At 59.0% G+C, this 25,822-nt stretch overlaps 2 protein-coding genes across 5 annotated transcripts in view; one reads left to right on the top strand and one right to left on the bottom strand.

The window, feature by feature from the left end:
- The window catches only part of NUP188 (nucleoporin 188), a 43,095-nt gene extending 38,703 nt beyond the window's left edge, over positions 1 to 4,392 (top strand). The window contains exons 35-44 of the mRNA XM_087823038.1: positions 413 to 613; positions 783 to 875; positions 1,271 to 1,429; positions 1,710 to 1,847; positions 2,435 to 2,509; positions 2,600 to 2,833; positions 2,965 to 3,096; positions 3,362 to 3,435; positions 3,563 to 3,692; positions 3,797 to 4,392. Of these exons, the coding sequence (XP_087679164.1) occupies positions 413 to 613; positions 783 to 875; positions 1,271 to 1,429; positions 1,710 to 1,847; positions 2,435 to 2,509; positions 2,600 to 2,833; positions 2,965 to 3,096; positions 3,362 to 3,435; positions 3,563 to 3,692; positions 3,797 to 3,973 (1,413 nt within the window). The 3' untranslated portion in view covers positions 3,974 to 4,392. The remainder of the gene's footprint in view (positions 1 to 412; positions 614 to 782; positions 876 to 1,270; positions 1,430 to 1,709; positions 1,848 to 2,434; positions 2,510 to 2,599; positions 2,834 to 2,964; positions 3,097 to 3,361; positions 3,436 to 3,562; positions 3,693 to 3,796) is intronic.
- Positions 4,393 to 5,277: 885 nt separating this feature from the next.
- On the bottom strand, positions 5,278 to 20,787 carry SH3GLB2 (SH3 domain containing GRB2 like, endophilin B2). 4 transcript variants are annotated; one of them, XM_087823039.1, is made up of 12 exons: positions 20,687 to 20,787; positions 16,326 to 16,467; positions 15,553 to 15,681; positions 11,984 to 12,117; positions 11,625 to 11,717; positions 9,431 to 9,493; positions 7,864 to 7,887; positions 7,308 to 7,397; positions 6,898 to 6,998; positions 6,680 to 6,694; positions 6,328 to 6,568; positions 5,278 to 6,022 (listed from the first exon to the last, which is right to left on the bottom strand). In XM_087823039.1, the coding sequence occupies exons 1-12, from the start codon at positions 20,747 to 20,749 to the stop codon at positions 5,915 to 5,917; spliced, it is 1,203 nt and encodes a 400-aa protein (XP_087679165.1). In that variant the 5' UTR covers positions 20,750 to 20,787; the 3' UTR covers positions 5,278 to 5,914. The 4 variants fall into 4 exon arrangements, with proteins under 4 accessions (XP_087679165.1, XP_087679166.1, XP_087679167.1 ...); XM_087823040.1 differs by lacking the exon at positions 6,680 to 6,694; XM_087823041.1 differs by lacking the exon at positions 9,431 to 9,493.
- Positions 20,788 to 25,822: the final 5,035 nt, after the last annotated feature.

The following is a 25,822-nucleotide window of genomic DNA, read 5'->3' as shown; positions in this document are numbered from 1 at the left end:
GGTAGAATTGTTTAGGGAGGGTCCAGAGAGGCAGGAGGAGGACCACTCAGGAGGTGATTGCAGTAGTGCAGGGGTGGGGCACCGATTCCATTGGTGGCAGATTTGGGTGGAGTGAGCAGATGTGGGACAGGGAGTAGCACGGACACCGCTTGATGGCAGTTTGGGTGGTAGGGGAGGGAGTCCTGTCATGGCAGTCCTGTCAGCCTAGGGTGGCTGTCGTGTGGGTGGAGCTGCCAGTTCCTGAGAGGCGGGTGTGGGGGCAGAGCAGGGATGGGGAGATCTGAGTTGTGCTCCGGCCTACCTCACTCAGGAGGCGTATGACCATGTCTCAGGAGCTGGGTGCAGGGCTGGCTGGCCTCTCCTCTCCCTCTGCCCTGCTGCTCTGCCCACCTTTACCTCTGGGCCCCAGCAGGTGTGTGTCCTGGGTCTGCACCTGGCCAAGGAGCTGTGCGAGGTGGACGAGGATGGTGACCTGTGGCTGCAGGTGACCCGCAGGCTCCCCGTCCTTCCAACCCTCTTCACCACCCTGGAGGTGAGCCTGCGCATGAAGCAGAACCTGCACTTCACCGAGGCGGCGTTGCACCTGCTGCTCACCCTGGCTCGCACCCAGCAGGTAGGCGGCAAGCCCAGGGCAGGAGGGAGCCTCCCCGAACTGTGCTGGGCAAGCTCTGGCACTATTTGTGTTTCTCCCAAAAGCTCTGGTCTGCCCTGAGAGCTCCCCCTGCCCTGGGCGGGCGGCTGCAAGGACAGGTCCCATCTCATTCCATGTCCTTTCCTCCCAGGGAGCCACAGCAGTGGCTGGAGCCGGCATCACCCAGAGCATTTGTTTGCCCCTCCTGAGTGTGTACCAGCTCAGCACCAATGGGACAGTGCAGGTGAGTGCCATGGCCTGCCAGGCGGCTTGGACTGCCAGACCACTTCCAGCGGAGAAGTGCCCCTGCAGCCCCTTCACTTGCCCCAGAAGTTGCTCTCTTTAGTGGCTCATGGACTGCACTGATGACTGGACTCCTCCCTTCCCCACCCACCTCCAGCAGGAGAAACTCACAGCTAGTTAGTGGCAGACCTTAGTCTAAAACTTAGGATTCTTCTATTTCTGCCTAGTACTTTCTTTGTCACTGCTGGCCTTGGACCCTCTCTGGTCCTGCTGGTCTCCAGGCAGCGACCATACCCACCAGGAGGTTAGCTGCTGTGCCTCATGGAGGCCCTGCTGTGCCTGTCAGCTGGGTTGCTTGGTACCATGTCCTGATGTTGTCTCCCATTTTTGTCTTAGACACCTAGCACCTCTAGGAAGTCCCTGGATGCCCCCTCTTGGCCAGGGGTCTATCGCCTGTCCATGTCTTTGATGGCACGGCTCCTTAGAACTCTGCGCTACAACTTCCTGACCCAGGCCCTGGACTTCATGGGTGTTCACCAGGAGCGGACCTTACAGGTGAGGAGATACCAGGGGTGGGCCCATTCTGGTCTTGAGGCTTTGGTAGTTGAGGGGTGTCAGTGCCCCCATATCTGTGCTCTACAGACTGCTGGCTGACAGGCGAACCTGTGCAGTTCTGCCAAGTGAGGCAAACGGTCTCACTCAGACCTAACGCCAAACCACCTGCTGAGCTACCATTTCAGTGTTTGTGGGTCCACATCTGTCCTCCCCACAGGAGGGCGGGACAGGTGTGTCGGGTCCCTGCATCACCCCATCTTTCCCTCCTCTCCCCTCCCAGTGCCTCAGCGCAGTGAGGACAGTGCAGAGCCTGGCATGCCTGGAGGAGGCGGACCACACTGTGGGCTTCATTCTGCAGCTCTCCAGCTTCATGAAGGAGTGGCACTTCCACTTACCTCAGCTCCTGCGGGACGTCCAGGTGGGGCTCACATGGGTTCCTGGAGGGGCCTGGGGAGATGTTTAGGGACGGGGTGCAATGGGCACTCTCGGGGACACCTCAGTGAATTTTGCTTAGGGAATTTTACAAGGCATGGTTTCATGTTGCTTTCTCTGGAGCTAAATGTTCCCCTCCCCAGCATAGGGCAGCCTCATAGATGAAAAGCCTGGGCCTTATTCTTCAGACCTCGGTTTGCACCTTTAGGAAGAGGTCTGAAGCTGGGACCCCGCAGAGAGCAGGGCAGGGAAGGAACACAGGTTCTGGAGTCAGGCTGGCAGCTGGCTTTGCTGGTGTATGACCTTGGCCAAGTCACTTTCCCTCTCTAAGCCTTTTTCGTCTGTAAAATGGGGACATGATCCCCAACTTATTTATGGACTGAAGACTGATGTTGTGCCTGGCCTTTAGTTGGGTCCCTGGGAAGCCGTCCAGGTGTCTGTTGACCCAGAGTGTGCAGGTGCTCAGTGAGTCAGGAGCACAGTGGTATTCCCTAGAGACCTGTGTGGTTGGTCTAGTCAGTTGGCTGAGGCTGCTATCATGAGAAGCCCCTCAGCCTCCCATGTTTGCTGCAGGTCAACCTGGGTTACCTGTGCCAGGCCTGCACCTCCCTCCTGCACAGCCGGAAGATGCTGCAGCACTACCTGCAGGTACCCTCCCCCCTCCCCCCTCCCCCCTGTGGCTGCCTGGAACGCCTCACCCTGGCTTCTGTGCTCCATCTCCACTTATGTTTCCTCCAGAACAAAAATGGAGACGGTGTTCCCTCAGCTGTTGCCCCCCGAGTTCAGCGGCCACCCACAGCTGCCCCTGCTGCCCCCTCCTCCTCCTCCTCCAAGCAGGCCACTGCTGACACTGAGGCTTCAGAGCAGCGAGCCTTACACGTGGTCCAGTACAGCCTCCTCAAGATCCTCAGCAGGACCTTGGCAGCCCTGCGCCACTTCACCCCAGACGTCTGCCAGATCCTGCTGGACCAGGTACCAGCACCCCCTGTGCTGCGCCACCAACCTCCACAGTGGTCCGAAGGCCTGGCTGTGCCCTGCTCTCTCTCTCGAGAGCTGTCTGGGGTCCTAGCTAGGCCCTAGAATGCTCTGGTCTTGCTTTGCAGTCCCTGGACCTTGCTGAATACAACTTCCTGTTTGCCCTGAGCTTCACCACTCCCACCTTTGACTCTGAAGTGGCCCCCTCCTTCGGGACCCTTCTGGCCACAGTGAATGTGGCCCTAAACATGCTCGGAGAGGTGAGTTGGGTGCTACCTTCGTCCCGGTTTACCACTTCCTGACTGTGACCTTGGCATGTTTACCTGGCCTTCTGAGCTCATTCCTATCGTAAGAGGAGTGTGGTAGAGCCTCCCTCTGCTGAGAATTATGGTGAGAACTGAGTAACTTATACGATTGCTTAGTGCAGGACCTGCCAAGTAGGAAGCTCTCAGTGAGTCAGAGTGGCCACTGCTACCTGGGTTTGTTTTTTCGTGTGTTTATTACCCTGTCTTCCTTTTCCTCCAGCTGGATAAGAAAAAGGAGCCCCTCACTCAGGCTGTGGGGCTCAGCACACAGGCAGAAGGGACCCGAACACTGAAGTAAGAGCCCTCCTATAATTGGGTCTGGGGTTGGGCAGTCATCGGTTAGCTATTCTCCTAGCCCAGTGGCCCACCTGACTCCTGCCAGCGTGGCCCTCTGCAACTGTGCCAACCCTGCCCGCCCCAGGTCCCTCCTGATGTTTACCATGGAGAACTGCTTCTACCTGCTCATCTCCCAGGCGATGCGTTACCTTAGGGACCCAGCTGTGCACCCCCGGGACAAACAGCGGATGAAACAGGAGCTCAGCTCAGAGTTGGTACGAAGGAATAGGGGGTCCTGACTGGAGGGGGGCACGGTGGGGAAGCCCCAGCCCAAGGGTGGGGGGTGCTGGGCCTCATCAGGCTGCTTTTTCTCTCACAGAGCACGCTGCTCTCCAGCCTCTCGCGCTACTTCCGCAGGGGAGCCCCTAGCTCCCCTGCTGCTGGCATCCTCCTCTCGCCTCAGGGCAAGTCCACCTCTCTCTCCAAGGCCAGCCCTGAGAGTCAGGAGCCACTGATCCAGCTAGTGCAGGCCTTCGTCCAGCACGTGCAAAGATAGGGCAGTGGCATGCGGCCCTCCTGCCGTTCTCCACCAGCCCGCCCAGCAGCCTGACGGGGCCTGTTGGGGCCTGAGCAGGTCCTGTCACCCTCTCCTGAGTAGCCACAACCCCAACCACCCGCACACTGGCATTATTTTGTAATAGATCAAGAGGTCAGCAGCAGGGGCAGGGAGCCACAAGTCTGCTGTGCACACCCGTCACCTTCCCAGTGCCCCAGAGCCCCAGAGGTGTATCCTTTCCTTCAAGCATTCCCCAGAGCACTTAACCTCGGCCCAGGGGAGAGATGGGGAGCCAGTGTTGCGTGTAGCCAGGAGGGGCTGTGTGCACGGGTTTTAAATGTTTTCCATGCTGTTCTTGCAGTTTTTTTGGTAATACTGTGGTCTATTTATACAAATATTAAAGTACTGTTTATATACAACCGTGTGATGTGCACCTTTAAAGCCCAGGAATGGCTAGCCAGCTCTCAGTGCCCAGAAGTCTTCCTAGGCAGGGGCCCAGGAGAGGAGTGGAGGTTCGGGGAAGGTGGAAAGTTTGACGGTTGACTAACACCCCGCCATGAATGTTCGTGGGGGGGTGCTGTGTGGACTCAGATTTTCCCTTCCTTGGCCCACCCAGGTCTTGTCCCCCCACGCCTGCCACACACACATCCTTCTACCAGCTGGCAAGCTCGTCCTTGGGTGTGGCCTTGAAGCTCTGCTCCCTCCTCTATTTGTAGTTGGGCCCCTGCCTGACTCTCCTTGGGCCTCCTGGGGGGGCTGATCATGGGTGGGCATGGCCAAGAGCCTTAATCCAAAACCAGACTTGTAGCCCAGACCCACCATTTGAAATTTCTAGAATCACTTTCCTGAGCTAGAGACCCTTTGTGGCTACTTGTCCATTACAGAACCTAGAGGAGGGAACTTTCTGACCTTCCCTCACCTGTGAGGACAGAACATGTGGGAACGGCCGGCTCAGTGCTGGGCCCACAGGGGGCGCTGACACCTACCCATTGCTGGAGCTTAAACCATCAGCTTTTACAGTCCACAGCCCTCTGCCCAACTTTAGGAAAGTTCTTGGGAATAAAATGTCTGACCTGCAGCTTTGGGGACAGGAGCTATGCTCACTCCCATCTGAGCAGCAGGCCCTGGGGGAGGCAGTGCTGGGAGCGGTGCCCTAGAGCTTTCCCTTCCCTCTGCCCCGGTACTTCCGGGAGGGGCGCCAACAGCATTCTGTACGTCACGCCCCACCCAGGAGGAGGAATGGTGCAACTGTGAAGTCTTCCCTCCCATCCCAGGGCCAGCCCGCGAGGTCCAGGACCCCAGGCGACATGCACACGGAGAGCGTTTATTCATCATGGCTAGAGAGCAAAGCAGACAGGCAGAGTAAAAAGATCAGTTAAAAAGTGAGTGTGGAGAGGTGCGGGCTGCAGCCACCATACTTGGCTTGAGCTCCGGGGTACGAGGGGAGGGTAGCACCGGGGAGATGCCGCTCCATGGCCCAGCCCTGCCTCCGGCCAGGCTCCCCTCTGTTCCAGTCCATACAGAGGGGACGGCGCCCAGTCCCCGGGGCCTGCCTTCCCGCTTCGCTGCTTTTGGCAACTAAAAGGCAGGTGTTCTTTTGCCAAGGGTGAGCCCCAGGGCTTCTCAGGCCCTCACCTCCCCCAGGCTGAGGTGCTGAGTGCGGCCGCAGCCAGCTCCCCCTCCTTAGAGGAGCCAGGAGGACTGGGGTGCTCAGGGGACGCAGGCAGGATGGGGACTCCAGAACCAGGTCAGAAGCAGGACTGGGGGAGGGGCTGGGAACATTCAGCCTCTGGGGCCCCTCACAGCTGACGACCAGGGGCAGGGCCAGGAAGGGGTTAGTCTCCCCACCCTGAGCAGCTAGGTCACCAACAGACAAGACAAATGGCAGGGCTGCACCGTCCTCTCCTGCCCAGGCCGGAACAGGCAGGGGCCTGGGGGTCCTTAGCTGAGCAGTTCTAGGTAGGTGACCGGGACCTTGCCCTTCTTGTTGCCTCTCTCGCCAATGAGCCAGTCGGGGTCCATGCCAGGCAGGCTGTAGACAGTGATGAGCTGAGGGGACGGCAGAGAGGGAAGTCACACCCGGCTGGCTAGGGCGGAACTGGCCCAGGACTAAATGGGGACAGAGTCGTGATTCCCGTGATGCCCGGCACCTACACCTCCAGAGGTGGGCGTTCACCTCCTCACCAGCCTCCCCAGAGCTGGAGTTGCCCGGAGTAACCCCCTGGTCTTAGCTCTGCTCCCAGGGCCCTCAGAGACGAAGACAGTGGTGGGGTCTGCAGCCCCGTGCTCCCAGTCCCAGCCCTGGTGCCCCTGGGCCAGCCCTCTCCCACCACCCTCATGGCGCCCAGACCCACCTCATCAGCCAGCAGGGCCAGCTCGCTGCTGTCAGCGGCCTCGTAGTCGTAGAGAACCCGGGCCTTGCGGGTTCCGCTGGCGGGTGGAGCCACCTCCTCCAGGCAGAGCGCAGCCTCCCCTGGGGGGGCCAGGCCAGCCACGGAGGGCTCCACGGGCATGGTGGCCGCGGTGGTGGTGGGTGAGGTGCTGCTGAGGGGCGGGGAGGCGGGCTCTGTGGTGCCCACGAAGGTGCCTGGAAATCTGGAGAGGAGAGGAGGGGGCACATCTCAGTAGCCGGGAACCATATCCTGTCCCACGTTCCCCCAGAACACTAGCTGGGCCCACCGCAGGGGAGGAGACCCCGATACTCACATGGCTCCCTGGGAGCTGGCAGCATGAAAGGGAAAGTGAAGCGAGAGAAAGTGAGACGCCCCGGGGCCCATCCCTGCCACCTCCCACCCCCCTTGCACAGCCCTCAGTGTCACCAGCGAGGGCTCAGGCAGGGCCTCAGCAGACAGCCCCCACCCTGCCCCGTGGGCCTGAGATTTCCTGGGCTCATTGGGCACAGCGGAAGGGACCCCAGTGGGCACCTGCCCAGCTGCTTCTGCAAGTCCAGCATGTGGCGGTAGCACTGCGCATAGTAGGTTGTCTGAGACTCGACAAACTCGTGCAGGCAGCGAAGGTGGTTCACCTGTGGGGAAGGGGCCCAGTAATGACGGACCGGAGGCCTCTCAGGATGAAGTACCCACTCCTACCCCGTCTCCCGCCAGACCCCAGCCCAGCATTCTGGTGGCTTCTGCCCCAACCTCCTGCTCCTCGACGAGGAGAGTTCCCACCCTTCGGGACTTGCTCTCTCAAGGCTGATTCCCCTCTCCGGGACCACCAGCCCGAGCACTAGGCTTCCCCCTGCCTCCGAGACCCAGGTTCATTCACGCCTCGCTGTTTAGTGGGGACATGTGAGAAGACCGTGGACAATGGAGGAAGTGGGAACAGGACTCACGTGAGTGCTGCTGATCCCCTCCAGCAGGAGACGGGTCACCTCTGCCTGCCGGTCAAACTCGGTCTGGGCCACTCGGAGCTCCTGCTCGGACTGGGAGGAGTGGGATGAGACTGAGAGAGGAACAGTCATCCCCAGCTTCCCTCCATCACCTCCAGCACAGAGGCCCCCAAGGAGTGGCCTGTTCCTCCACTCCCCTGCACAGGCCCGTTCCCCCTGGGGATTCGGACAGCTGAGTGGCAGGGGACACTTCCCACCCAGGGCTTCAGGCCTGGAGCCCTGTCCCCTGCCCCCCTCCCCCCAGGAGGTATAGCCCTGCCCAGACCCACCTGGCTACCACCACCCATCGGGAAAACCCCACCTCTGGGGCCCACTGTGGAGGTGGTGTCCCCACAAAGGGAAAATGACAACCCCCCACACACAGCAGCCCCAGGGGGGAGGCGGGGCAGACCCAGAACTAGAAGCAAAGACACAGGCCTGAACCCTGCAGCAGCCATGTGCCTGGATCCCACCCCCGACCCTTCAAGCCGCGCCCCCGAGCCCCGCAGCCCCCGCTCACCTTGTCAACCTCATCATTCCAGAGCTGCGGAGACCACAACGGGCCGGTCAGCAGGGGAGGGAGGGGGCACCGGTCAGCAGGGGAGGCAGGCAGGGGAGGACAGCTGAACCCCAGAGCCCATGCCCTGCCCCAGCTCGAGACCCCAACCTCTGCCCACCCATACCCTCCCCAGCTCCCTCCCCCAACCTCACCCAGAGCTGAGGCTGGGCTGGGGCCTGGAAGGGGGGGGGGGCACCGTCACAGCCCAGTCCAACATGCCACATGCGGGGAGGGGGCACAGCCAGCTGGAAAACCCTGCTTGGTTTCTCCTATCGTGTAAGCCCCCAGGGACTGACTGGGGCCTCAAGGGAGACCGAGCACCCCCCACCCCCCACCCTCCCACATGGGCTAAGGCAGCTGGGCTGGGAGGCAGGACTGTGCGACCCTGGGTCAGTCACTGGACCTTTCTGTCCCTCAGCAGAGGAAGGCAGCCTCAGGCACGAGTTACACGGGCTCAACAGCAAAGAAGAAAACTGGGCAGCCCCCACCCTCCAGGACATTTCTCCTCGCACTCGGCCCAGGAAGGGGGCAGGAAGTGTGATCCAGAGTCTAGAGAAGGAAGACCCCCCCCAAGGCATGGAGACCCAGTCCTCTCCCCCACTGTGGGAATGCCACCCTGAGACAATATGACCTGGAACTCGGAAAGTAAGGCAAGGCCAGCCCCGTGGGCAGAGATGTCCCACAGGCCGGTTAGGGGTCCACAGCACGGGAAGCCACCTCCACGTGTACCGACGCAGGGCGCCCAGCAGCAAGGCCCCGGGGACTAAACTGTGGTTGACTCCCCGGAGGGACGATGGCCCGGCCACTGAATGACTGCACAAATACCCAGGGCAGCACGCTCCTGACAGGTGAGGAGGAGCCAGAGGGTCTGTGGGAGGAGGCCGCCCCCGGGGCAACGGAAGGAGAGGGGAGGCAGAAGGCACAGCGGTGGTGACAGGCATGATGGGAAATGTGTGATTGGCCTGTCTCCCAAACTGAACAGTAAATGCCAAGTGTCTCAATAGGGCTGGAGGAAAAAGATACAGAGACGTTCAGTCTTCTGACCCCGCCCCCCCCAGCGTCAGGCCTTCTCGGACACACCCCATTCCCAGACCCAGGCTGCTCCTTCCACTCACCCTGCTGCTCTCAAGGCCTCCTCACCCCCATGACACCCAGCAGATGTGCTAAAAAGTCCCTGTCACCTGTCTTTAGGGGTCTGTGAATTCCTGGCAGGCCGTACAGTCAGGGACGGTGAATGGGGGTGGGGGGCAGGGACAGAGTCGCGTTTGGGGGCGAGCAGACTCTCAGGTCCACTGGAGATGGGACAGCTGCCATCTGAAGTTTACCACACAGTTCAGTGCAGCTGGTCCAGTCTCCACCTCCAGCATTTTGCAGGGAGAAGCGAGGCCAGCCACACGGTGACAGGGCACAGGGACCAGGGATGGGCAGGTGCCCCTGCCTTAGCCTCTGGCTCCCATCTGGTGTGCGGCAGACCCCAGGGTGTGAGGGCTCAGGGGAGGCCAGGGTGGGGTGGGGTGGGGGCGCTTACCGCAGAGGCGCTGGCTGAGAGAATATAATTACGAGGTCTAGTCTCCTGAAAGTCAGGCACCGTCTAGTGGGAACAGAGTTCACGGGGGAAGGGGGTCACGGTGGGCCGGGACTGGGCTGGGGCCTGGAGGCCGCCCCAGAGCTCCCCACAGAGCAGCACTAGGAGCCCCTGGCCCCAGGGACAGGAGGCTACAGACAAATACAACACGGACCCTCTTCCCACACCCAGCACCTGGAGAGCAGGCGGGCGTAGAGACCCGGAGAGCAGGACAAAGACCAAGTGGGAGGCCAGGAAAGCAGATGCGACAGAGAGAGCCTGTGGCTGCTGTCACAGCCCTCGTCTCTGGGAAAGCCACAGACTGGATCCACCCTGGGCCCAAGGGTCAGGCCCACTGCTCCCCGGACCCCAGTCTCACTGAGATGCCCCCGTTAGACCCAATCTTCTGAACAAACCCCGCCTCTCCCCCCACAGCTTTCTCCATCCCGGGATCTCTGCACACATCTCTGGCTCCTGCAGAGAGGACCAGGACCCTCCCCCACAACCAAGGTGGACAGATGGATGGATGTGTGGACGGACAGAGTGACGGGCTTTCAACATTTGCAAAAAGCTGACTCACAGGCTCCAATGCCTGGTGTCCCCCCAAAACAGAGGCTACTCATGGCAGAGGCTCTGCTGGGGAGATCAGCTGCTTGCAAAAGGCCCCGAGGATGTACCCCGGGCCAGCCACGGCGCTGAGGGCCCCGGGCCAGGTGGGCAAACCAGAAGCAGCACGGCAAGGGGCACAGGTATACTCACTTCTCCCTCACACTGAGCCAAGTTACCCAAAGCAGAATGGAAAGGAACAAAAACAAAGAGTTAGTGCGTCCGCAGCGCAGGCAGGAGCAGGCCCCCGGCCCCAGTGGGAGGGGCGCTGGGCAGGCGGGCAGGCGGGCAGGCACCACCTGCCCTCTGGAAGGTGTCCTGATCTGAGTGTGTGTCTAGAAGGGTGGAGACGGGGGAGCAAACTGCAGGCTTGAGCCCTCTGGGCTGCCCAGGTCCCAGCTCCAGACAGGGTAACCTGGACTATCCCCGAGGCTTGAGGGTGTTCGGCCAACCAACTGGAAAGGAGGTTGTGCCCCTCCAGTGACTAAGGGCGGGCTCCCCTGGCCTGGCTGATGGAGGAAGAGCTTGTTTTGGCCAAGTTATCCCAGAGAGGTTGTCCAGCCCTGAGTGACAGGGAGACTGTCCTGTCCAGGTGACTTAGTAAGGTCATCCCAATAGCCCTAGGTCATCCTATCCAACCCAAACAAGACTCCAGTGGCTGAGCCCCTGCCTCCCATCTGGCCCCCACACACCCAGAGGCAGTGCAGGCCCAGCTCCATGGCCCCAGGTGGCCACCGTGAGGGGAACGCACGGGGGAGAACTCTCATGGGCAGCTGCAGGGTGTTTGGGCTGGGCTTGGCCTTCTCAGCCAAGAGCCTGGCATGCCCTGGACCTGGGGTTCCCTCCTCAGGGTGTGAGGTGGCCTTTAGGCCCCTCCACCCATGAGCGGCCTGGCATTCCTGGAGTGTGCTCACCCTCGAGCCCAGTTCTCCGAACCCTGGCCTGGCCCTGATCAAACTGTCCGGCGCTGCATCCCATTGGCCCACCCAGGCTGAGCAAGCCTCAGTGAGCAGGAGTGAAGGGGGAGCCCCTATCCAGTTGCTTTGGGCTACCTGCAAGGGCCCCTCAGACATGCTCCTGAGCAAGCAGGCAGTTTAGCTCCGGGGCTCTCCACACCATCATGGGGGAACCTGAGCAAGGGTGCCTTGGGACCAGCGCTGGAGCGGCAGGTGTGGGAATTAGTAAGGGGGAGCCATGCCCTGGCAGAGCTGGGAACAGAGCTGAGCATCCAGGAAGGGCGGGCGAGGGCATGCGAGAAACTCCAACTGTGTCTGTCTGGGGAGACTGTAGGGTGCCCTGAGCCCAGGTCGGGGCACTGCTGGTCGGCCCACCCCATAAATGTCAGCCCTGGAACCCAGAGCTCTGGGCTCTCAGGGTTCCCTTGGGGTCAGGGGCATAGGGGTGTGACCTGAAGTGGCCAGCCCAGACCAGCACCCCCAGCCTGGCCTCTCCAGGCACGGACAGGGGAGAGAGGTCTTGCCGAAACCAGGCCCCTTCAGCACCCCCTTGGCTCCACCCAGAGCCGGGGCGGGCGGCAGGCAGGGACACCTACCGCGGCCTTGGCTTCTGCAGCCTTGGCCTTCTTCAGTCGTGCTTTGCAGGCATCCAGGTCTAGACGCCGGTTTTGGAGGAGCCGCCGCTCCTTCTGCAGGGGTGGGGAACAGGGAACAGTGAGACGCTGGGCCACCCTGGGCCATGGCAGGACTGGCCTATGGGGCTCTCTGCTCAAGACAGGGACACTGAGGCCCAAAGAAGGAAGGTCATCCAATCTGAGTAACTCAGTCCCCAAGAGCCACATCTGGGGAGACCCGGGAGTACTGGGTTCCCAGCGCGGGAGGAGAGCCTTGCTCAGTGGCTCTGGGGAAGGGCTGCCATGGCTAGGAGGAGGCAGAGTGGTTGCAGGCGCCTCACCGAGATCGTCTTCCAGTCCCCCTCCAGGAAGTTGCGCAGGGGCGTGAGGAAGTTGATGGAGGCTGCGTGAATGAAATCCCGCTCTGCGGCTCCCAGGTGCTTTTCGGCTTCTGCCACCTTGATCAGTGTCTTCCCTGAGAACAGTCACAGGTAAGGAGGACAGAGGGTCAGGTGGAGGCTGCTCTGACCTCGGAAGGAGCGGGGAGCACAGAGACACGCTGAAGGGGCAACCACAGGGATGCTCTGTGCAGAATGGCTGGCCTGGGAAAACATGGCGCAACCTGCACATCCATCAACCGAGGACTGACAAATAAATAGTGGGACATTCAGAAAGTGGAACATTATGCTGCCGTTAAAAAGATTGGGGGGGGGCAGATTTCTGGGATGACAGAGAAAGGAGCTCAACAAATCCTCTCCCCAAGAGCAGCAACAACACTGGAGGAGTGGTCAAAAACAACCACGTCTGGACTCCAGAAACTGACGAATGCCGTCAAAAACAGTGATCTTGCCCTGGCCCGGTTGATCAGTGGTTAGGGCATCAGCCTTTTCGGCCCTTTCACGAAAAGGCTATGGGTTCCATTAAAGAAGGGAAAACAAACAAACAACAGCAGTGATCTCTGGGGAAATAGTGAGGAAAGGCCCCCGTCACGGCTCACTGGAGGTTGGAAGCAGGTAGAAACAAGCTACAGACCTGCCAGGAATCTTCCAGGAGCCCATTTACCAGGGTGACTGTACTTTGAATAAAGGGAAATAGTCAGACTTTTCATGGATACTGGACACTGTTTCTAAACTGACATGAACTCCTAGAGGCCCAAAATGTCTCTCTGCTCTGTCAGTAAAAATAGGAGCTCATGGTAAACATCACGTCAATGTGTGTGTCTCTCTCTGTCTCCCTTCCCACTCTCTCTGAAAAGCAATGGAAAAAATATCCTCAGATGAAGATAAAAAATAAAGTAAAATTATAAAAAAGAAATGATTCTAGACTGAAAAGTACAATGACTGATCCAGCAAATTCACTGGGAGGGCTCAACAGCAGGTTTAAGCGGCAGAAGGAAAACAATCAGCAACTCTGAAGATAGATCAATAGAGATGATCTCACCTGAAGAACAGAAAGAAAATAACAGCCTCAGAGACCTGCAGAACACCACCCGACCAACCAGCGTCCGAGTGAGTAACAGGAGTCCCCGAAGAAGAGCAGCAAAGGGGGTAGGAAAAAAACATTTGAAGAAATAATAGCCCAAAATGTCCTGAATTTGATGAAAAACACGAATCTATTTATCCAAAAAGATTCAACAAACCCAAAACAGGATAACAAAGAGATCCCCAGCTAAGACATCTTAGTCAAACTGTTGAAAGACAAAGACACGGCGTCTCAAAAGTAGCAAGAGAAAAAAAATGACTCATCACATACAAGGGAGCCACAGTAAGATTAACAAAGGACTTCTCCTCAGAAACAGTGGAGGCCACGCAGCAGTGGGATGATCCATTCAAAGTGGTAAGACGAAAAAACTCATCTCAGAATTCTACGTACAGCAAAACTATCCTAAAAGTGAACCCAAAATGCACCCTCAAATGAACAAAGGGAAGAACCCACGGCCAGCAGACCTGCCATGGAAGAAATACTTGAGGTCCAAAGGAAGTGACATCAGATGGTAACTTGAATCCACACAGAGAAATAAAGAGCACCTGTAACGGTAATTATATAGGCAACTATAAAAGATGATTGTTTTTTTCCTTTTCTTAACAGATTTAAAAGACAACTGCAGAAAACAACAATCTTAAAATTGCATTGTTGGGCTTATAAGATATGAAGGTGTAACATGTATGAAAATAACAGCACAAAAGAAGAGGGAGGGGAAGGAGTTACACTGGAGCGAAGTTCCTATATTTTACTCAAGTTAAGTTAGTACAGCTTTGAAGCAGACTGTGATTAGTTAAAATGCATATCGTAATTCACGTAGAACCACTAAGAAAAAAATTTAAGTAAAACAAAGGCAACAAAAATTAAAATGTTACGTTAGGAAATATCTAAACAGAAAAGAAGGTAGTAAAGAAGGAATAAAAACTATCTGAGACTTAGAGAAAACAATAGCAAAACAGCATGTGTCAGTCCAACCACGTCAACAATTACATTAAATGTAAAAGGATTAAACACTCCAGTCAAAAGGCAAAAATTGTCACACTGGATTTTTTTCCCCTCCCCCCCCCCTTTTTATTGCATTTATTGGGGTGACACTGATTCACAATTCTACACAATTCAGGTGCATAATTCTATAACATATCATCTGTACACTGTACTGTGTTCACCACCCCAAGTCTAGACTGGATTTTTAAAAAAAAATAATATATTTTTATTGATTTCAGAAAGAGGAAGGGAGAGGGAGAGAGAAACATCAATGATGAGAGTCATAGATCAGCTGCTTCCTGCAACGCCCCCCACTGGGGATCAAGCCCGCAACCCAGGCATGTGTCCTGACCAGCAATCGAACCTCGATCTCCTGGATCCTAGGTTGACGCTCAACTGCTGAGCCATGCCGCCCGGGCTAGACTGTATTTTTAATAAAGATCTAAATATATGCTGTATATAAGAGACACACTTTGAACTTAATAAATGGCCTAACGGTATACTGTGCAAATAGTAACCATAAGAGAACAAGAGTGGCTATAAAATTAAGACCCAAAAAAAAGTTACTAGAGACAGAGAGCAATGTGTTACAAAAATGAGTCAGTTCATCAGGAAAATACACAATACAAACATACAGACTTAGCAACAGATTTACAGATTTTTTTTTTGGCTCCTCACTCATGGATATTTTTTCCATTGCTTTTCAGGGAGTGGAAGGGAGAAAGAGAGACAGCGAGAGAAACACTGATGTGAGAGAGACACACGGGCCGGGGATCGAGCCTACAACCGAGGTAAGTACCCCTGGCCGGAATCGAACCCCGGGACCCTTCAGTCTGAGGGCTGACGCTCTAACTACTGAGCCAAACCAGCCAGGGCCATATACAGATTTAAGACAGAAGCAGAGAGCTGAACAGAAACAGTCGGAGACCCAATACTCTCAATAATGGATCGGACAACAAGACAAAATCAGCAAGGATTCAGGAGCCTTAACCAACACTATCAACCCGTTTGTCCTCACTGACATCTCTACACCACTCTACCCAGCAACAACGTAACATGCAATCTTCTCCAGTGAACGCGGAACATTCTCCAGGCGAGACCATACTCTAGGCCATAAACTAGTCTTAATGCGTTTAACAGGATTCAAATCATACAAAGTACATTCTCTGACCAGAGTGCAATTAGATTAGAAATCAACAACAGAAGGAAACGTAGAAAATCCACAGATATCGAGGATGCAATGCCAAGTTTAAAAATCAGGTTGCAGAACAGACCTGCACTCTGATCCCATTACACACCGCACACGAGCCAAGCTGCCCAGGAGAGGCCTCATTTCGCACTCTGTTTTCATCTCCAGCATTTGAGGGGGGAGGGAGGAAACTTAGAGAGGGAGAGGCCACCTCGTCCACCGGCTGGGGGCCTGACTCACCCCAGCCTGACTCACCGTAGGGAGTGGTGGGCCCCAGCTCATTGGCCGCCTCTGACATGTACTGAGCCAGCAGCTCCCCATTGGTGACCCGAGAGGGCACCTTCCTGTCCAGCTTCTCGTACAGGAACTCCTCCACTCGGGCACCTGGGGGAGACAGAGGCCAAGTCACTCACGGCGCCCTCTGGTCCCATCCAAGGATGAAGGCCATGGTGACAGAAACAGGCCCAGAGCAGGCCCTGCCCACAGCAGCTTGGTGACTTCCAGAATATTCTCTTGCAGATGCACACCCGTGCTACTGACCCGCCGCCCTGAGGACTCCTTCCCCCTAGAGAGGAGGAAGCCGCAGCAGCTCAGAGACGCGAGATGCCTGCTGCAGGTCCCAGGGCTGGGGGTGGCGGCATTCCCACCCGTTCCCCAGGCTCTCCCGCAGTTTGGTCCTTGCTCCAGGCTGCTGTGGGACTGGGCAGGCCCTCCGCCACCTCTGGGCCGTGCTGCGCTCTCTCAGGTGACCCGGCTGCTGTTTTTCCTGCCTCTTCTCCCAAGTGCTTTTCAGTTTCCAGGCATTTCAAGTCATCTGGGCCAAGCTTAACATTTCCACTGCCCCCGAGAGTGCATCTTAGAGCCCAGTACCGACCCTGTTGTTTTCTTTAACTGGGGACCCCCCACAGCAGCCTTAAGCCCCTAAAGTCTAAATCAGGATCTCACCCACCCCCACCGGCCAGTCCCACCTGTGAGCCTCAGCCACCAGCTTCCTGCCCTCACCCCAGGACCAGCCCCAGGCAACTCACTGGGGTTGGGCTGCAGGAGCACCTCCGTCTGCCTCAGGATCTTCTCCGTCCAGTTCTTGGTGCTGTCCGCCCGGGCCAGAAGGTTCTCAAAGTGGGCATCGAGCTCAGTCTTCTCAGCCTGGCCGAATTTCTCCTCTGTGAACTGTCAGGGGAGGAGGGTCCGGGGATGGGGAGGACTCAGAGGGAGGAAGGGAGGGCTCTCTGCACTCCCCCACACCCACCCCGCCCCACTAGCTGGAATCCAGGCGCCAAGGTCAAGAAACTAGCTCGGTCCCAACCTGCTCTGCAACCCTGACCAAGTCAGGACTCTGCTCTGGGCCTCCGTTTGCCCCTCTGTGAAACAAGGTGGTTGGACCAGAGTTTGGGGATCGTGGCTTCTTTTGGAAATCCAATGAAAGCTATAGACCCCCTTCCCCACCCCCAAAGCACATTGGCACAAAATCTAGCATATAACTCAAAGGGGAAAGAAACCCTTGGGAACCCACTGCAAAGGGTCCCTTGGGCCTGAACCTATAGGAAGGAATTTGGTGGGAAGCGCTCACAGGATAAACAGGGCACAAAGCAAGTTCTGGGGTTACCAGGAGGCTCGGTCGGGGGGCTGGGAGCTCCTGGGGAAGGGATGCGAGGGGAGTGAGCGGTTTCAGGATCAGAGGGACCCAAGGCAAGTCTCCATTCCGCCACTGATGAGCCCTGTGACTCTGGGCAAGTGGTTTTGCCTCTCTAGGCATCAGTCTCCTGAGCTGCAAGTGGGGATACTAAGTAAGAGCATCCCCTTCATGGGTGGGGAGCATGGAAGAAGGAAGATGTGGGTAAGACACAGGCCAGAGTCTGGCAGGGAGCCGGTGTTCAGTGCAAGGTGCCGCTGCTGCTAAGAGCTGCTGGGAGGAGAGGCTGGGAAGGAAGGGCTGCGTGGGAGAGGACCACACGGCTGGCCTCCGGTCGCCCGGTGTGTTGGATGGGGAACACCGCCAGCCCGTCAGAGCCAACTCTAAGCACACCTAGGGCAGCCCCACACCAGGGCAGGGCAGGGACGGTTCCACTGTTCCCCCATTAGAGCTGTCAGAAGCCATGGGGGCCTCCTAGGAACAACCAGAAACCAGCCCAAGTCCTGGCCCCTCTGCTCTAGAAAGGCCCTAGGACAAGTGTCTCTGTTTTCCAAACGTACAGGAAGGCCGTCTCCAGCCAGGGGAAGGAGCCTGCTCAAGGTTGCGGCCAAACAGCAAAAGGATGAACATTGCAGGAATATGGATGGTAATGACGACAGGTGCTGTCAACCGTCTCTGGGTCCAGACCCTGGGCTCAGTAAGGGCTTCATACTGATGGCCCACCCACAGCTCTAACAGCCCTTCAAGGCAAGTCAGGTCAGGCTTCCCATTTCACAGATGATGCCATTGAGGCTGAGCAAAGAGCAGACTGAGCAGGAATCCTGGCCATCATGGCGCAGGGGGTCTGGAGGCCCTTCCCGGACTATTTGGCACAATAAATTATCCAGAGATCAAAGACAGCTCGAGCTGCAGGGAGCGGGAGGCAGCCACTGATAGTCAGGCTGCCCGGCAGCCATCAATTATGCAACAGGGCTTGGGTTTCTTCCTCCCTGCAGGGCTGAGCAGGCCAGGGCTATAGCCTGCAGCTCCCCACCTGGACCCGCTGCCCCTGGTCTCCCCTGACCTCCCCCAGCTCCTCAACCTCCTCACCTTCGACAAACTAAGGCCTCCTGGAGCCAGGCCCTGAACAGGCCTACCTCACCCAGCCCTTTGAGGACGGGGCATTAGTCCCATTTTCCAGATGAGGAAACTGAGGCTCGGAGAGGCAGTTGCTTCTCCGGGCCTCAGCTTCCCGCCTGGGCATAGGGGGATGTATCTCAGAATATCTGGACGGTGCTCAGCTCTGTGGCCGGCACATGGCACAGGTCTCATGAGCATTAGCTGGGGTCGTCATTTATAACAGGCCTCCTGCCTCGGGTCCCTCCTTGGCTCTCAGGAACTACCTAGGGACGTCCCTATCCCAGTGGTAAGAGCCACGCACCCAGGTCTAGGCGACATGCACCTGCCCTACCAAGATTAACAGCAACCCTTCCGCCCGAGCTCCATGGCCACCTGTCCTCACACCCCATGTCCACCCAGGTTCAAAGTCCTACCGGCTTCCCCAACTTCTTGGGCACCCACCCCACGTCCCCTGCTGCCTGTGCAGGTGCTGACGATGTCTCCACCCCCCGGCTTTTACTGTTATCACTCCTTCCACTGCCGTTACTATGACTTTAACTACTACTGGTAGTATTAGTACTGTCACTTCTACAGGCCACTCCCACGCCCACTGGCAGCTTACCCTGACATGCCTTAGGCTTTCCTTCCTCAGTGCCCTTGGCTGGGTCGTTCCCACCATCTGGACCAACTTCACAAACCCCTCCTGACTTCAAGGCACAGTTCAGGGGTTAGGCAGCCACCCCAGCATCACCCATGCCAAAGGGGTCCTGCCCTCCAGATTCCTTCCCCCAGCCCAGGCCCGGTTCCCTACCAGATGGAGTGGGGTGCGGATCTTAAAGGTGTCCCTGCTACACGGAACGGCTGAGCGTGTTCCCAGCACGTCCCAGGACCCACACAGAGGGGCTGCCGGTACGCTGATACTAAAACACCCCCTTCCCATCTCTCCTGGCTGACTCCTATCCCAGGGCAGACTGGGCTCGGGCAGGTCCCGAGTGCCCCCTCCTGCTCAGTTCACAGTTCAGGCCCCTCCCTCCTCGGGCCTGCCCCCCCTGCCCCATCCCTGCCTCGGGCAAGGGACCAGTGCTTCAGAAGCTCATGCCTGCAGTCCCAGGCTGCTCCCTGCAAGATGGCAGCAGCAGGGGGTGGGCGTGCAGAGCCAGAGAAAGCCTCTATTTATAAAGCTCCCAGCTCCCTCCTCCACTCAGGAGGCTGAGGCCTGGGTGCAGGTTCCCACTCTGCCCCCACTAGGCGGAGCAAGGCCCAAGCCTCCCCACACCGGGACTCGGCGGGCCCTGGCCAGGTCAGGTACAGGGGCCCCACAGAAGCGGGACACCAGATCAGGGTCTTCCCAGATGTGAGGTAACACGATCGCCAGCGCTGGGGAGGATTCCCCACCTTCCAGGCGGACTGGGGGGCCCTAGGGTCCTGGCATCCCCACCAGGGCAGCAGATCCTCAACTGGACACTACTTTCTAGTAAACATGGCCACATGGGCTTCCCAGAGACCAGGGCTGGGGTCCTCCAGAGAACAAACAACAAACTTGAAACCTGCTGCTGAAGCCCTGGGAGGACGGGAAGTCGGGAGGGCACAGTGGGGCCACCTGGACAGACGGGCACACGGAGGCTTTAGGAGAAGCGAATCACCCAAGGTCACATGCTGCACAAGCGCGACCTCAGCCACAGTAACACCAATGGGGAGCTTACCTTTGGCGAGCACCTGGTGGAAAGTGCCAGGGAGCCCTAGCATCCATCCTGGGAGGGAGGGGCTGCTAATCCCGGTTTTCAGACAGAGAAATGGACGCTCAGAGAGGTGAAGCCCCTTCCCCAGGGTGACAAGAGGGAGCATCCACGCCCACAGCTGATTCCAGGTCTTCCAACCATCACAATCATCCGCCTCAGTTTCTCTCTCCGCCTCCCAGCGGACAGGGCTAGTTCCAATCCCAGCATTACTAGCCTGGACAGCCGCCTAAGGTACCCAGCCAGACCCCGACCCTCTCCCCATCCCCCAGGCCCCGGGAAATAAGAGGAAGCAGGCCTCCCAGGGAGCAGAAAGGAAACTGCCCCGGCCCTCTGCCTTCCCGGCTAACAGCCCAACCGTGCAAAAGGGACCTGTGGGAATCATAGCACCACTAGCCCATTGCACAGGGGCGGAGACTGAGGCTCAGAGCAGGGATCGCGGGGGATGCATGAGTCCTTGGGCCTGGGACTCAGGCCTCCAGAGGCCTGCCGGGAGCCAGTCACTGCCGGACAAGGGCAGGGAGGCAGGCACCGCTCGGTGCCCTCTCCCCTCCTCAGCGGGGCCCCCACCGGGCTCTGGGCAGGGGCCAGGGCAGCGGGGTACCCCGGCCGGTCGAAAGGGTGGACACTGGCGCCTGCCCCGCAGCCCACAGGGCCGAGGCCCGGCTCAGTCCCCGGCCCGGCTCGGGGCCACGCCGAGGGTGCGGCCAGTGTGGCCGGCCGCCCGGAGCCCTCGCCGTCCCGGGGGCGCGGGAGCAGGGGACGTGGGGACCCAGGGTGCCTGCGCGGCGGGGACGGGGCAGCGGCCTCCGGGGGCTCCCCCCGCGCGCCCCGGGCCCTGCTGCAGGGGTGCCCCGGCCCGCCCCACATCCGGGCCCCGGGAAGCGAAGCGGCCGCGCGGGCCCAGGGCGCACGGCCTCACCTGCACCGCCCGAGTGAAGAAGATGCCCGCGTCCGACGCCAGCTTCTTCATGTTGAAGTCCATGGCGCACCTCCGGGCCCGCCGCGCCCGGCCCAGCGCAGCCCGCGCCCCCCGCGCGCCGCCGCCCGCCCGCACCCCGCCCACCTGCTGCGGGTGCGCCCGCCCCCCGCGAGCCCTCCCGCCCGCAGCCGCGCAGCCACCGCCGCCGAGCAGTCCGAGCGCGCAGGGCGGGGCGCGGGGGGCGGGGCCAACAGGGGCGAGGGGTGGAGCCTCCGGGGCGGGGCCAATAGGACGGGAGGGTGCGGGGTGGAGCCTCCGGGGGCGGGGCCTCAGGGGCGGGGCCAATAGGACTGGGGGCTCGGGTGGAGCCTCGGGGCGGGGCCTCCTGGTGGGCGGGGCCAACGGACGGGGCGTGGCTAGGGGCGGAGCTTCTCGGGAGGGGCGGGGGCGGCCCGCTGAGACCGCCGGGCGGGCGTGTCTCGCTCGCTGGTCTCTCGGCCCCTCGCCCTTGGGCGTCTCTCGGTCTCGCTCTGTCCGCTCACGGCCGCCCGTCCCCCGGCCCTCGGTCCGTCTCCCTGCCCGCGGCCTCTGCTGCCCTGGGTCTCTGCGCGCTCACTGCCACCGCGGGCACCCAGACCTCTCCAGCATCCTTCCTCTCTGCCCTTGATCTTGGGGACACTAAGGACAGTTGAGCCAGGGGACAGACAGGCCGGCTGGGCTCTCGTTCTTCCTTCCACCTTTGGAAAACGGATGTTTGTCCGTCCCGCCCCTCCCCTCCCTCCCCAGCCCTCTAGGTCCCACAGTTGGGGGAGGGTGTGCGGAGGGGTGACAGGAAGGAAGGAAGGGAAGATTCGAGGGGAGCATCCCTTCTGCCAGGTCTCGGAGGAAGCAGCGGAGAATGGACGTGCGCTGACCTTGGACTTAGCTCCTCGCAGCGCCCCCAGGCGGGCAAGGGGAGAGCCTCCCGGGAGGCTTGGGATGGGGCCGATTACCTGTCTCCACCTCTCCTTGCTCGCAACCCCTAGGCTTCCTCTTTTAGCCGAGTGGGGAGCTCTGCTCCTGAGCGGTACCTCTCCTGCCTGATCCTGTCCCCTGGATGCCTGGCTTTGTTTACCTTCCTACACCGACCCCGGCCCCCATCACCTACCCCAGCCTGTCTGCGCAGGCTGAGCCTTGAGTTACCTACGACGTGCTTATTCACAGCCCTGACCCTGGTCCCACTCCCAGCCCCCGGAGTCTGTCTTTCCGTGTGGATGGCGCCCAAGGCAGGTGGAGTTTTGAAAAACTTCCAGGTGACTTAAATGTGCACCCCAGGCTCAAAACCAATACGGAGCCATATCGACTTCGTGTGACTCACACACTTGCAGTTCATCTCTGTGCAGGTCTCTGTGTAAGCCTGTGTCCGCTATGCGTTTCTGTCTGTACGGACCGTTGACTTATTTAAAGCTGACCATATCACTCATTTAGCCAGCACCCAGCCATATCGTCTTTCAGCGGACGTATATCAGTATAGTTACGTGTGTTCATCCACTCAGTAACTCAGAGCACTGTTAAAGAAAAAGTTATTCATGATATTTGTCAAAGATGGTAAAGACTTTATTCAAGAGACTAGTGCAGTGGGGTCTGCAGTAAGGGAGACAGATCAGGTTCAACTCCAACTACAATAAGGTCAAGTGGAGATTCATATAGCCAAGAAGCAGGGTGGGGCCGTGGATGGAAAATGACTAAGGAAAACATCAAGCTGAGCAGGATTCTTGTGGAAGGCAGGCCAGGTTGATAAGATACGGAGGTAGGCCATGAGGAATTTGATCAAATACAGCGGATGATCAGATACCAAGGGTGGAGGATCTTTTTTTTTTGCTGAACCGGCTCAGCAGGATTGTTGCTAAAACTGGACCCTAACAAGGATGGAGATGGAATCCCAAGGTCGAGCCTAGTGGAGCAATGGGCTCAGAGGAGCTGACTCAGGTTTGGTCCAGGAGGAAGTCTGTTAGCACCTATTACGTGCCCGGCACTGTTCTAGGCACCAGGGACAGGATGCAGCAATGAGCAAAACAATGCCCTTCTCCTCTTGGGCAAACCGCTATATAACATGTCAGGTAACAAGTCCTGGGAAGAAAAACACAGTAGAGTAAAGGGAGAGAGAGGGAGACAGTAGGTGCCTGTTATTGCTGGTCTTATAGCTGTCCCCACCTAAATGTTTCACTTATTTATCTAGCTTTCCACTTGATGACTGCTGTTTCTACTAGCAATGGCTAAAATGTCCTGAGCCCAGTCAGGGCACGTGCCGAGGTTGCAGGTGGGTCCCCCAGTCAGGGTGTGTACAAGAGGTAACCAATCGATGTTGGTTTTTTTTTTCCTCTCTCTCTTCTTCCTTCCTCTCTCTGAAATCAATAAAAACATGCTAAAAAATAAATGAAAAGATGCCAGGTTCTCTCTTGCCTCTGGGTCACAGCCAGTGACATCTCTGGAGCTCCCTCCCCTCCTCTCTGTCCAGCTAATTCCTCCCTCCCTTCCTCTCTGTCCAGTTTAGTCTTCAGGTCTTCCTTTGGATGTCTCCTTCTTTCGGAAGTCTCCCACCTCCGCGTCAGAGCCCAGGTATCCCTCGGCATTCCCCACATCCCTGAGTTTACCCCATTAGAGCAACATCACATAGCATTCTGTCTAAGCATCTTAATCACACGCATCTTCTCCACTGTGCTCCCATGTCCAGCCAAAGGGCTGGCAATCAGAGATAGCCGTTAAATGAATGAATGAATGTGACCTTACTGAAAATTATATTTTAAAAACTTAGATGTGCCCAGCTCTTCGCAGTGATAAAAGGGCCACCACGCCAAAGCCCGGTGACTCTGGGAAGGCAGGGATTCCAGCCCCATTTGTACAGAGGGGTAAACAGTAAACCCGGGACAGCTTGACGTGGTGGAACTTGATTCCAACTCAGGTCGGCCTGACTCCAAACCCAGCGTTTAAAACAAGGCAGAGCGGGACGGTCACACCTGACTCCAGCTCTCACGGGGACACACAGTCTGATGGGGGAGACGCAGCGCTTTTGCAAACAGCTCCCGAAGGAGGTGCAAAGTGGCAAGCGTTTAAGAGGATACTGTGGGGAACGCAGAGGCGGGGGCGTTTGAAAACGGGCGCTCGAAGGGCGGTAAGGACTCGTCTGCGGCGACCCAAAGGGGTAGGGGAGCCAAACACGTGGGCTCGCGGTGGCCGCATCTTCCCCACACCGAGCGCCTTGGAAACCTGACAGTTTTTCCTCGGTCCCTTTAAGAGCTGCCCCGCCTCCCTCTGCTAAGCCTCCAGTGTCAATCTGATCCCTCCGGCCAATCATAGGAGAGGAACGACCCCTGTCGTGCCTCAACCGCACTTGGGGGGCGGGGCAGAGGGAGCGTGGAGGCGCCGTCGGTCACGTGACGCACCCCTTGGCCCCGGAGGCCCGGGCGGCGCGGCGCGGTTCGGAGACGCTCATTGGCTAAAGAGCGACGTCGGCCGGCGTCAGCCCCGCCCCCAGCGGCCGGGAGGTTGGTTGCGCGGCCGCCGGGGAAGGAGACGCTGCCCTTCCGCCGCGATGGGCTCCCGGGTGAGTGGCGGCCGGGCTGAGCCCGCCGGGGCCCGGGGCCGAGGCTGGCGGGGGGCAGGCGCCCGGGCTCGGCCGGACCAGAGGGGCCGGGGCTGGGACGCGCCGCTGCCTGGCCGCGGGCGGCGCGAGGAGCGGAACGCGAGGTGCCCGGTGGGCGCGGGGGCGCGCGGGCCTGGGCCGGGCGGGGGTCGGAGCCGGGGCGCGAGGAGCAGGGGCGCCTGGAGGGAACCCCGGGGCTGGGGCAGCGCGGGGGCCTGGCTGGGGCTGCGCTAGGGGGCCCGGCGTGGAAGTAGCCGGTTCTGAGGACGCGGACATTGCCGGGGTCCAGGGCGGGGGCTCCGGGGCCTGGCCCGGTCCGGCCCGGGCGGGCTGCTGAGGTGTCCAGGGTGGCACGGACTGAGCCTTGGGCAGAGGGCGGTTCGAGGGAGTGCCTGCCTGGGTCACGGTCGTTGCTGAGGTCAAGGCCGTCCTGGGGACTGCTGAGGCCAAGAGTCATTCGCGGGATCGTCTGGGGCAAGGGCGGAGGTGCCCCGGTGGAAAGTGTGGGCATCGGGGCGGACGGGGGGCGGAACGGGTAGGTGGCCGCCCAAGGTTATAGGACGGGACAGGTGACTGCCCAGGTGGGGATGGCATTAGAAGTGTCCCTGGGGGGTGGGGCCGTGGCCTTGGGCGTATCATCACCGAGGCCTCTCCCTGGCCGGTGCAGGGGCTGGGAGAGAGCAGGTTGGGCTGGGTCTGGAGGCCCCCCTGGAGCGAAGCCAGCTCCGGGGTGGGAGTTGTCGCTCTTCCCCTCGGCTGGGGCAGCAGAGGCTGCTCTTGACTTTCCTGTGGACAGGTGCGGGGCCCCTCAGCCCTGTCTCACTCCCGGAGCCTGTGGTTCAGGGTCAGGCTCATCTTTATTGGTTTATGCCCGTGAGCCTCTTATCTGGGGACCCAGAAGTCCTTCAGGTGCGCCATGGAGGGAGAGGCCTTCGTCGTAGCAGAAAGCTCTGGGGAGAACACCCGTAGCCTTGGGATCCCCCAGAGCTGAGGTCACATCCCAGGTTGGCCCTTTCCTCAGTGACCTCGCTCAGGTCACCCACCCCTCCGAGTCTCAGTTTCCTCATTATATACAGTGGTTGTGAGAGTCCTACGGGTGACTAGACTCAAAGTCTTCTGTGCAGAGCCTGTCCCCAGGCCGGCCTGTAGTAAGTGCTTGGGAAATAGGGGGTGAGAGGGGTGGCCTGTGATGTTAACCCTGGCCCTGACCACTGGCAGTCACATAGCTCGATTTGCAGCCTCCTGATCGGATGCCACCTACCCTTGGCATGACAGTTTCCTGGGCCTGGGGAACGTTTCCCTGCCAGGTCCCTCCCCACCTCCCAGGGCCCGGCCCTAGAGCTAAACTGATAGCATTGTCCTTCCTTCCCACTCACTGGGAATAAGCTGTTTCTTGTGCTGGTCCAGTGGCTTTGGCCCCCATCCCAAGTGGACAGGGTCTGCCTTGGCTTGTATATTCCTTCTGCTTGAGCTCCCAGAGACTTTGAAGGCATCCTTGGCCTGGGTGGTGGCAG

The sequence above is a fragment of the Miniopterus natalensis genome, chromosome 12, assembly GCF_054644295.1.
Source record: "Miniopterus natalensis isolate mMinNat1 chromosome 12, mMinNat1.hap1, whole genome shotgun sequence".
Taxonomy (NCBI): Eukaryota; Metazoa; Chordata; class Mammalia; order Chiroptera; family Miniopteridae; genus Miniopterus; species Miniopterus natalensis.
The sequence above is the reverse complement of the archived record's forward strand: the minus strand, read 5'-3'. Positions and strand labels throughout refer to the sequence as shown.

What these genes read in the sequence shown, in the direction of transcription:
- SH3GLB2 (XM_087823039.1), bottom strand. Translation starts at nt 20,749, where the DNA reads ATGGACTTCAACATGAAGAAGCTGGCGTCGGACGCGGGCATCTTCTTC. An exon ending in GGGACTGGAAGACGATCTCG is followed by an intron (nt 11,718 to 11,983) that starts GTGAGGCGCCTG and finishes CCACCCCTGCAG; the next exon opens with AAGGAGCGGCGGCTCCTCCA. An exon ending in AGGGGATCAGCAGCACTCAC is followed by an intron (nt 6,999 to 7,307) that starts GTGAGTCCTGTT and finishes CCTTCCCCACAG; the next exon opens with GTGAACCACCTTCGCTGCCT.